This window comes from Lacerta agilis, chromosome 6 (assembly GCF_009819535.1).
Source record: "Lacerta agilis isolate rLacAgi1 chromosome 6, rLacAgi1.pri, whole genome shotgun sequence".
Taxonomy (NCBI): Eukaryota; Metazoa; Chordata; class Lepidosauria; order Squamata; family Lacertidae; genus Lacerta; species Lacerta agilis.
The window spans coordinates 48103968-48115683 of NC_046317.1; the positions used below are offsets into that span (position 1 = coordinate 48103968).

General features: G+C 50.5%; 1 protein-coding gene across 1 annotated transcript; it reads left to right on the plus strand.

Moving 5' to 3' along the window:
- The first annotated feature begins 1710 nt into the window (after window positions 1–1710).
- AMIGO1 (adhesion molecule with Ig like domain 1) lies at window positions 1711–3338 on the plus strand. The gene has a single exon (XM_033152478.1). The coding sequence runs from the start codon at window positions 1745–1747 to the stop codon at window positions 3320–3322; it is 1578 nt and encodes a 525-aa protein (XP_033008369.1). The 5' UTR covers window positions 1711–1744; the 3' UTR covers window positions 3323–3338.
- The last annotated feature ends 8378 nt before the right edge of the window (window positions 3339–11716 follow it).

An 11716-nucleotide genomic window follows, 5' to 3' on the forward strand; every position in this document is an offset into this window, starting at 1 on the left:
CGGCCAGTAAAACCCAAGTCATCCGCAACTGGATTTAACGGTCAGGGGTCCCTTTACATTTACCTTAAGTGCAATATACAATGTGACACTAGATGGTGATAGTGAGCCTTATGGAAATTCAATGTATTTTTAAAAACGCTTTAAAAACAAGCATTTTCAAAACGGCTTTTATATGTGTGTAGATTCCACCCCAGTAATTCCACGTTAACGCAGCGCGTCACGCAGCGCAGGCTTCCTGCGCTCCTCCTGCAGCATCAATAGCTAGATATCCTCCTGCCGGGGGTTTCTTCGCCACCAATTCGCCGGTTAAAAGCCTTCCCCACTTCCTTGGTTGGGTGGTTCGCCTCCAACCCTTCGAACTCGCGCTTCCAGAGGAAGCATCTTCTAAGGACTGGAGGTGCGCTTCCCCATTCCTGCATTTCCCCTCACCATCCACCCTCAATAAATATCATGTTTCTCAAAACAATATCAACGCATGATTCAAACGACTCTGCAGCGGCTTTCTTTTCTGGAGGAGGAAGCAGCAGCAGCATCCCTTCCTCTAGCGCGCAGACGCGGCCCTGGCGAGGGGAGCTCTGGCTGTTCTCTCTCGTCATCTCTCCAGCGCCTGCCAAGGAGAGGTTTCCAAGCGGACCTCGGGGCCAGCAACGAAGGCCGGGAGGACCCGGCAGAAGGGCCAGGGGGCACCTTTCCAACTGGCCTCCCCTCGCAGCTCTAGGGTGCACATCACCGGCACACACACCCCCCCCCAACACAGAGCTCCTTGCACGTTGCTATAGAGAGAGGGGTGTGCGTGTAGCAGAGCGCAGCAACCTACTCCACTAACTGTGTCTCGCGGGGCCAAGCCTCCTCCTCCTCCTCCTCCTCTGCTGACAGGCTGTGGGTGGGTGTGAGTGTGCCAGGAGCTGGTGTACAGGAGGAGCATCGCAGGCTTTCATTGGACGCGCGCGCAGCCAGCCAGCCAGCCTGCCTGCCTGCCTCCCTCCCTCCTTGCACTCCAGCAGCCTGGCTGAGCCTTGGCTGGTGCTCCTGCTCGTCGGGCTTTCTAATTCACTGCCCGATCCTCCCCGCACCGGAAGCCTGAGGCTCCGCCTTCCTCGGCATCCAGCACCGGGAAAAGCCCCCCTGGGCACTTCCAGCGGGAAGCGCAGCACTACGCCCGGCGGGGCAACCCCTCCTCGCCAGTTAGCGGCGGCGGCGGCGCTGCGCGGGCTCTGTCCAGAGCAGCGGCTGCTTCGCCTTCCGACCCGATCGCGCCCTCGGCAGGCAGGAGAGGCCCCCGCGAGCCGGGATGGGCTGAGCGCCCGGGGAAGAAGCAGCCGAGAGGAGCTCGTGGGCCGGCGAACAAGTGAGTGGCCGGCCGGCCGGTTGGTTGGTTGGCGCTGCTGCTCGGGGAAGCTGTGCGCTTGGTGCAATGCAACACCGCGTGGCCGCCTGCAGGGCTCCGCGGCGGACATGCTGAGCAGGGGAGGAGCCGGCGGGAAAGCGCCAGGCGGGCTCGGCGGCTCCGCAGCAGGGCTGGAGGGAGCGGGCGCCGCCAGCTCGGCCTTCGCCTTCCGCAGCAGGTGGATCCCGCAGGCGCGGCTCTGGGGATGAATCCCGCGGGCGCGCCGCTTCCTATCGCCCCGGTCAGCACGCGCTCACCGCCGCCGTCGCCAGGGTCGGACCCTGCGCTCCCCCCGATGGTTCTCGCCCGCCTGCTTCTCTGTGACAGGGACGTGACCTTCCCTGGCTGAGCCTTACGATGTGGGGTCAGGATGCCTCGGTGCCCCGACGTCGTCTGGCGCAACCTTTCAGGGGCGCTTCTTGGCTGCTGGTGCTGCTGCTGAGCTTGGCCCTTGCCCGGAAAGGGGGCTCGGCGGCACACTGCCCCAGCAAATGCGTCTGCGCCAGCAACATCATCAGCTGCTCCAAGGCCAACCTGAGTGTCTTCCCCCATCCCCTTCCCTCGTATGCGGCCGTCCTAGACTTCAGCTACAACCAGCTGACGCGCCTGCGGGCAGAGTGGGCGCCTTCCCCGCTTCACCATCTGCACTCCCTGTTCCTCAGCCACAACGGCCTTTCCTTCATCTCCACGGAGGCCTTCACCAATGTCCCTCACCTCAAGTACCTGGACCTCTCCTCCAATAGCATCCAGGAGCTGGGGGAGAACCACTTCAGCCACCTGGTGGAGCTGGAGGTGTTGCTGCTGTACAGCAACAAGATCTCCAAGATTGACCGGACCGCTTTTGAAGAGATGACCAAGCTCCAGAAGTTGTACCTGAGCCATAACGCCATCGGCCGCTTCCCCCAAGAGCTGCTGAAGAAAGACGAGGGGGGCTTCCCGGAGCTGGCCTTGCTGGACCTGTCTTGCAACAAGATCAAGGATATTTCCGTGGACGAGGTGAACAAGCTCCCGGCCTGGGTGAAGAACGGCCTCTACGTCCACGGCAACCCCCTCACCTGCCAGTGTTCGCTCTACAACCTCTTCACCCACTGGCAGAAGCGGCAGCTGAGCTCTGCCACGGACTTCAAGGAGGAACTCAAGTGCTTGCTCCAGAAAGACAGCAAAAGCATCAAAATCTCCAGCCTCAGTGGCCCAGGGGGGATGAACTGCAGCGAGTTCAAGGAGCAAGTGCTGGAGGTCCATCGCGGGGAAGAGGTGATCATCAACTGCGACACGAGGCAGCGAGGGGTGATGATCAGAGAGTGGCTGACCCCCCGCTACGAGCGTGTCCCCCAGGAGGGCGACAACAGCTCCATGACCATGCTGACCAACGGGAGCCTTCAGATCAAAAACATCAGCGTGGAGGACATGGGTCCGTATACCTGCTATGCGGTCAGCCAGGTGTTCAACGAGACCCTCTATGTGCACGTCACGGTCCACAACTACTCCTTGCACGGGACCCCGGACACCCTCAACACCGCCTACACCACGCTGGTGGGCTGCATCCTGAGCGTCATCCTCGTGCTCATCTACCTTTACCTGACCCCTTGCCGCTGCTGCTGCCGCAACGGCGAGAAGCAGGCCAGCCAGCGCGAGGACAGCATCAACTCCTCGGTGCTCAGCACCACTCCCAACCACAACGCCGGCGGGGGAAAGGAAGGGCTGAACCGGCACATGGCGCCTGGCAACGTGCAAGGCCAGAATGGCAAATGCAAAGCCAACAGCTCCCCCAAGCAGGCGGCCAAAGGGTCCCAGAAGGCAGAGCGGAAGATGTCGGATGCGGACTCTGTCAGCTCCGTCTTCTCCGACACGCCCATCGTGGGGGCCTCGCAGGGCGAAGGCGGGAGAGGATCCGGCAGGGATAAGGCAGGGGCCGAATTAGTGGGGCTGCTGTGATCGTTCTGGCACTGGGGAACAAGACTGAGGATGCGGCCACATCCCTTAAGGCCTAACAATATTCTCTGGTACTGTTCTCCGACCTCCCACAGTATGTAATGGCGTTGCTTTGTTACTTTCCTCCTGTCGAGCCCACAGTCCAGTGTCAAAAACCTCGATCTCCCAATATTGCTCTTGAAGCGCAGTCTTTCCTGAGCCCTCCGTTTCTTTGGAATGACATGGTTTTTCAGATCGCCCTCATGGGAACTTCTGTGAGCATCTCAGCCACAGGCCAGCAGACTTACCGGTAACTAGGTTTTCCTGCATTCTGCTGTCGCTTTTGCTTACTTTTCCTGGATGGGACTTTCCTCCCAAGTCTGTGCAGGTATGAATACCAGAAGAGCAGCCCCGGCTCATCCGCTGCAGCAGAGATGGCAGTATCACCTTCAGAGACTTAACAATATTAGGGTGGCATAAGCTTCTGTAGGTGGCAGCCTGCTTCATCGGATGTTACAAAGTGGGCCTAGAAACCAAGGTTTTTGTTCACCTTCATGCAGATTAAATCACATTCATCTCCACAGTAGCTCCAGAGATGGCAGTAACCCCAACTAGCCACGGTATTGTGGGAGTGGGGTGGGGGAAGTTAACTTTTTTTAAATGGCTCAATAATATTTTTTATATATATCTATATATATATATCTATATCTATATATATAAACTCTTGCTACAAACAATTATTTATTTATTTATTTTTACAGAAAAAGGAAGTTCCCACCATTACCAGGCTTTTTCAGGACATAATTCAAATACTTTTTCTAGTAAGCAGGCAGACCTGTTTTGGAAACCTCTGCTTTCCCTTTTTTCTTTTTTTCTTTTTCTTTTGGTGGGACTATGACAGAGATAAAAACTGAATTTTTAAAGAAACATAGTAGAGAGGAGAGGTTAGTTACGCAGTCTTTCTTCACTAGGAGGCTCTTGTTAAAACATAAAAGGAGCTAAACCCAAACCTTTTAACCTTTGTGGCACCAAAATGCAAGAAGGGAACCAACAGCCTTGGGAGCTGGCAAGGTGGGATTCCACATCCCCACCCACTCGGCACCCATCCTGCTTGCTCCAAGAAGCAGCAGAAACAAGAACGTGGTGTGGCATGTCCCAGATCTCCTGCTTTCCCCTCTCCAAAGCCTGCTTGGCAGATTCCCATTACTGTAGCCATCCAGTGGGTCAAGCTGGGGGGTCCAGAGCGCAGCTCTCTATCCTTGCAAAAGTTCAGCAAATTTGGAGACTGTGGGAGGCTATCTAGATCTTGGAAATCCCTAAGCCATTGGGCAGCCTCTTCACGCTGCTTTAGGAGACCAAGCGGTCGACAGCCTCCAGGTGCTTGACGGGGAAAGCAGCTGAAGTGAAGGTGCCACTCAGCTCCCGTCAACAGACATGTTTAGGAGCGTTTCCACCCAAAGAGAGGCCTTCCTGAAATGTGCATGTGCTGCCTTTGAGCCTCGCCCTGTGACACACACCACTGTATGTGACTCAGGCAGCGGGGTGTAGAAGTGGCAGAGAAGAGGGAGAAAGACTGAGCATTCAAGATAAGTCTCTGTATTAAATACCTGGACATAGCTGTCAACTTTTCCCTTTTCTTGCGAGGAATCCTATTCGGAATAAGGGAATTTCCCTTTAAAAAAGGGAAAAGTTGACAGCTATGTATCTGGAACTGCACTGACTGTGCTCTTTGTGGGGCAGTTGGCATGACTTCACTGGAGGTGAAGCAAATGCAGTGAGAAGGTCCCTGTGCAAGGCAGGTGACTTAACCCTGCACCTATTCTCAAGGGATCTAACAGAGAAGGCTGAATCCCACCTGCTCTGTCCAACTCAGAATGCTCCATTGGAAATGGGTGGATTTGAAAAGCCATGTGGGGTTGCCAAGGAGAGGGAAAGGCCCTTGAGATGCTCACCTTGCGGTGGTTTCCCTTTGATCTGCATTCAGGCTCCATTGCTGCTCACAGTCAGTTTATCTGTTGGCTGAAGTGGGAAATGAAAGGGGGAGAGTTCAGGGGTGACACTATAAGCCATAAGAATGTATTGCACAAATTTGTGAATGGGTCCAAAGCAGCAGTAAGTCCTGAAGAGCACAGCTCTGTGCTATAGCCATATGAACCCTGCTCACAGCCCTGAGGCTCATTGCAATCAGTCAGTTAGGGAGACGCCCAAGAACAACCAGAGCTCAAAGTGAAGATGGAAGTCAGCTGTCAGAGGCAAATCTCCCATCTTAACTGACTTGCTCTGGGGCTTCTGCTTGCTTTCTCTGGCATGTTATTGGGAAGGAGAAGTCCTCTAATTGAAGCAGCAATCCAAGTGAGGTGCCTGCAAGCCAAAAGAGGGAGAAAAAGGAGAGGCTGATGAATTAATAGAATGAGATGAATGAAACGTGAGGATGGTGAAAGCAGGGCAAGTTTAGCAATAAGACAGTTGATTTTTATAAATCTGTGGTTGAATTCTCTCTAGCTCATCTGGAACCATGGTAGGTTGCCATGTTCTGACCCACTTCTTCCCTTTACAGATCTCTTCTGTCAATCTGTTTTCTGAAATTTCCAGATGCTGGGAGCAAAATCGGAACTATTTTAGAGTAAGGAAAGGACAGGACAGAGTTTTCCCTGTGCATGTTTGCTGGATGAGGAAACATATCAACTAGGGCTGTCGATGTAAATACAAAAAAAATTGATGACCTTGTACTGTAACAGTATAGGCTACATACATTCATGCTAGGACATTTAATAGCTGTGAAGCTCTTATACTTCTCGGGGGGGGGGGGGCGGTTTCAGGGAACGTGAGAGCTCATTTTGGCTACCTGTTGGCTTCACTGCTGCTTAACCCCTTTGCTTCTTGGGCTGGAAAGATCCATGCTGCAGGGGGAAAAAATCACAGATTGCACTCATAGCAGAAAGCTATCTGCCTTCCCCATCTGCAAGCTCTTATAGATGGGATGAAGGGAGAAGGGTTTGCAGCCTGAATCCCTACAGACCTCAATCAGTATATGGCCAAAGGGCCGGAGATACATATAGTGCAGATGCATCAGTGTCAACTCTCTCATGTGCACAACATGTATCTATCACATTTAATTGGGGGGGGGGCGTACAAAGTTGCCTCATGCTGGATAAGACCATCTGTCCATCTAGCCAAGTATTATCCACTTTGGCCAGCAGGGACTCTCCCAAGGTCACAGACAGGTTTCCCCCAAACCTGGTATATGATATGGTGCTGTGGGTTAAACCACAGAGCCTAGGGCTTGCCGATCAGAAGGTCGGCAGTTCGAATCCTCGCGACAGGCTGAGCTCCCATTGCTTGGTCCCTGCTCCTGCCAACCTAGCAGTTCGAAAGCACATCAAAGTGCAAGTAGATAAATAGGTACCGTTTCCGTGTGCTGCTCTGGTTCGCCAGAAGTGGCTTAGTCATGCTGGCCATGTGACCCAGAAGCTGTAGGCCAGCTCCCTCGGCCAATAAAGCGAGATGAGCGCCGCAACCCCAGAGTTGGACATGACTGGACCTAACGGTCAGGGGTCCCTTTACCCTTACCTTTAATGAAAGATGCAAGCCTATGCTCTCTTAAGCAGCTGCCCAATGCCCAGTTCTTGTTTACTGGAGATGGGTGAACAGAATGCTAACATGAGTTGAAGCAAGGATGATGGAAGCAGCCTATATTTCAGTATGCACATGTGTGCAAGTATGAATTAGCATGTGTGGGTACACACACTTTTAAACCCCTGTTCAGAACACCTAGCCTCAAATGTTATGCCAGGAAAGCTTGGTGCTTAAGTTGTGCGAGTAGCAGGACTAACCTCCAGAACCTTTCTAGGGAAAAGGGACATGGACTATTAGGATTGTCGTTGCATGGACAATCTGCTTCAGCAAACCTTCTTCACTCCTGTTCCTCTTTGAAGAGCCATAAATACCCATACTCATTCACTAGAGTAATCCCTTGTGATGCTTTCCCAGGATTCCTTGGTCCACCAAAGAGGAAGCAGAACAGAGGACTCTGGGATATCCCCATATCACTGAGCTGGATCTTGGCAAATTTACTTCTTCATGTGGAAATACCCTTGGCAGTATGAGGCAAGGAGTCCAAAGTTTAAGGCACCACCACGTGTGACATGAGCAGCTCATACTGGGCTATGAACAAAGATTCAGTTCAGCAACCTTTGTGGTGTGTGTTTTTTTTTAGCTCGGTCACAGGGAAATGTGCAGAAGGAAACCTTGCAAGTGTTGGTTGTCAGGAGCTGACATTGTTGGGAACTTGCTGAGGTCCACACCATTTCTTACTTCCGAGCCTTCTGGCCCTACCACTCTTCCCCCTTGCTGTCACTGCCTGTTCTGCTGCCCACTCAGAGCATGTGCGCAATGGGAAGACGGAGCAGTAGCTGCTGTGTGCCTTGCATTCTCCATCTTGGGGGGCTGTGTGACAACAGACAAATAGGCAGCAGGGACAATCTTTTTTTTTTTTTTTTATAAGATTTTTATTATTTTCCAATAAAACAAGAGAAACACATAACATAACATAAACACCAACATTAACACAATAAAAAACACATTACATAAATACAATCAACAAAGAAAACAATTAAAACAAAACCAAAACCAATACATACCTAAACTGGAACACCAATCTTTCTCTTACTACTTAACAAAATCTAGTTTCTGATCTTCTAAAGGGACCTCCCCCGCTTTCCCTCCTCTGCCTTCAATACTAATATACTTTGGTAACATCCATTTTTAACATTACAATTCATTATCCAACCTTTTATAATATCATAAAAACTTAACATCTTATAGTATCATGAAATAATTCTTAAATCAAACTTATACTTCTTTTCACTTAAGCTGCTGCTATTAATCAGTTACATATCTCTTCACTAATTCAAAATTCCCAAAATCGTAACATCAAAATCTTAAAACTTAACATCAAAATCCTAAAATCTTAACACACTATCTTCAGGGTACCATAAATCCATCCTAATTCAATTTTTATCATTTTCACCCTATTCCCCTTCTCACCATTTTTCTGCTCTCTCCCATGCCCCCCCACCATTCATCTTTACATTTCCCTCTGTTGTCCTTGTTCAGTATCATCTTAAAGTTTATAAATCTCCTCCTTGGGCGCCTCAAGAGGCACCAGCTCTCCTCTCCCAGCAACTCCATTTCGCAATTTTGGTTTCCTTCCACTTGTGTCTTCAAAAATCTTCTCAGCTTCATCTCTGGACTCCCACTCCAGAGACTGAATCTCGTAGCTCCAGTCAAAACATCAGCCCTGTGTTTCTCACTACACCAGGGCCGTCCATTTACCTGGGGTTGCTGAATCAATTCGTCCCATTTCTCCAGCACCTCCCCCAGTTCCCTGAAGAAGTCTGCTTCCAAATTATCAAAATTTTCCCAGATCTGGCTGGTCTCTCCTGCTCCACAACAAATTTCTTTGAAATTACGACCTAACCAGTCCATTTTCCGATTCACAAACTCCAATTGCAGAAGGATTGTTCTTTGTTCCTGGGTAATACCCGGATCTAGAATCAGTTTAAAAGCGAAAGCAAGCATGGTTGGAGAAAACAAAGGGTGTCAAATGTCAGTAATTTTCCATCCTGCGTATTAGTTTTCCAGCGCCATTTTCCCTGAGACAGGGTGCCAAAATTAATTCCAAAAGCCACAGAAGAGATATTTCCAAAATCTTCAATCCCTCAAATTGGGATTTAATCCATCTTCTCTGTCAAAGTGCTTCGTAGCAACATTGTGTCTAGTAATGCAGCTGCAGCCGCTTGGAGCTTAATTACCTCCTCTGCACAACAAAGGAGAGGGACGGGCTTCCTTTTAACATCCCTCCCGGTTGTCAATTATTCAAATGTAAATCCAATTAGTCCCACACTTACAGCAGCCGGGGTTCTTCTTTTTTCTTTAAAGTTAGCAGGAAAAGCTTGGTGCTCAGGTCTGGCAGAATTGCTGCTTTGATCTCCCGGGGGGGGGGTGCATCCGCCTCTCCAGTCCCGTGTCGGTAGCTCCGCTCGCTTGATTTTCCCCCCTTACGAGGGTCAATCAAGAGCAGAGACGGCACGTCTGGGACCCACGAGGCCGCGGTCCACGGGACGCTCTTCCCGTGGCTTTAAGGGGCCCTTGGCGCAGACAAGGAGACCCCTAAAACCCCCCGGGGACTGGAACTGACTCAGCTCCGCTCCGCCATTATCCGGCACCAAACCGGAAGCCAGGCAGCAGGGACAATCTTATCCAAGTGTATCCCATTCCCGAAATCCAGAGCTAGCACCACTGGGAGGAGATATTTCTGAAAGGCCTGGTGCAAGAAAGCCACTCGGACCAACCCAACCTGATCTCACTGGTAAAGCATGAGAGAGAAGCCGGTTGGACCATTCAAAGCACATCAATGCTGTAGTGCAGATGTAAGACTTCCACCACTAAGCCCTGGATCCAAACCTCCCTCCAATCTCTCCTGCACTTAACTCTGGTTTGGTGGTATTCCTGCACCATTCCTCACCCAGCAATGCCATGGTGATATATAACAAGGTGCTGAATCCTAGTGAAACTAGTTCTGAGCTTTTCTCACCCTTTGATTTCATAGCTGCCCTCTTCTGATGCTCATCGGGGACTGGGTTGGAGGCCAAAGTCTTAAGAGTGGCAGGACCCCCATCCTATTTTGTGACCACTCAGGTCACTCCTTGCCACCCTCTTGGTCCAAGCAGTGAAGAAAGGAGCTCTTTTTGCTCCTGTCCTACAGGTGGGTGTTGCTATGCCTCATCACTAAGGCAACCTTTTCATTCCATCAAAACTGGCACAGTCACGAGTGGATGCCACCTACAGGGTTTCCCTGCTGTAAATTCTAGGCTAGTTGCTGAAAGGGAGGCTTTGCCTGCTCTCCACAGGGTGCCAGAACCACTCTCCTCTCAGCAAACCACCTGCTTGTGCCTGCTGTCTGTGTGCAACGTGCCACAGGGTCCCTGCTGAGAATCTAAATATGCTCTGAGTCCACACTAAGCTGCCAGGAGAGAAATATCTTCCTTCCTTTACTGGATAGGGCATCCAAAGGAGTATATATATTTAGTGGAGGTAAGAATAAGGAACACAGCTAGAAATAGCTCCGCTGTGGTTGTGGGTACTGAAGTCCTTCTTGGGATCATGCACTGGGCCTGGTATTTACTTTTGTTAAACAGCATAAAATGCTCAATCCTAACAGAAAATAATCCCTTGATGCCGCTTCCTAGCTGTTTAAAGAGAGAGAATGTGAGTGAATTTCCCCCCACTGCCATAATATGCCGTGCGCTCCTTCAGACAAGCAGAAAACAAATAGGCTTTTCCCCCATTTAGTTTGACCTTCTGGCTTGCTCATTAATGACTGCCATCTTTGTGGGTTTCTAAGGCTCCTGAATGTTAGGCTATTTTAGAAGGTTCATCTATTTAAACCAAGATATGCAAATCGCCACCACTGGTTTCATTTGCTGTCGGCTCCCGCTCCCTGCCTGCTCCCACGCCTGCTGGGTCAGCTACCAACATTCCACATAAGCATCTTGAGGGGTTTTAGTTGAATGAGACTTCGGGGATGAGAGCTGCGCTGTCAGATCTGCAGTGGTCAAACGCGATTCTGCCGTACGTATCTGCCCTGAATCTGTCTGCCCTACTGATAAGGTCAAATGTAGAGTGTCAGCACAGTGGGAAGAAGTCAAGCTGCACACAGCACAATCCTCTCTTCTTCTTCTTTTTTTAAAAAAGGAACCTTTGGATGTGCTCACCATTCCTGGTGCCTTAGGCAATGCGTGAGCATGACAAATGTGCAGTGCAGCTGCAAACATGCTTGGGAAGGGAGATGAAGGGGGAGTCTGGGGCCCAGACAGAATGGCTGGCAGCAGATGGTTTCTTAGGAGATTACTGCAAATCCCCACCCCCACCCCTTTAAAAAAAAATGAAGGGAGGGCAAGGCAAGAACAAGATATGGGGTGCATGTATTTATGTATGCAAAACAAAAGGCAGGCTTCCCACTGTTTTACTGCACCTTTCTGAATCCATACAGCAAAGCAAAGAAAGCTCCCCCAACACCACCAAGAAAGGTTACCCAATGCTTGTAGTACAGCATGGCCCCATCTCTCACTCCCCCCATTCTGTGGTTTGCAGGTAAAGCAAAATGTTATTCCAACCTGCAGAGGATGCGTACATGCTTATCTATTCCAGGCAGAGACAACAATCCCAAAGAGTACCTGGGCTGCATTTCTGTTGAGAAGTCTGTACTCTCCAGCATAGACATAGGTGAAAATAAAACATGTTTTATGAATAATGCACCTGTAAGGATCTGTCTCTTTTTTCCCCATTTTTAACCACCATGATGAATACAGTGGTACCTCAGGTTAAGAACTTAATTCGTTCCGGAGGTCCGTTCTT

What these genes read in the sequence shown, in the direction of transcription:
- AMIGO1 (XM_033152478.1), top strand. Translation starts at nt 1,745, where the DNA reads ATGTGGGGTCAGGATGCCTCGGTGCCCCGACGTCGTCTGGCGCAACCT.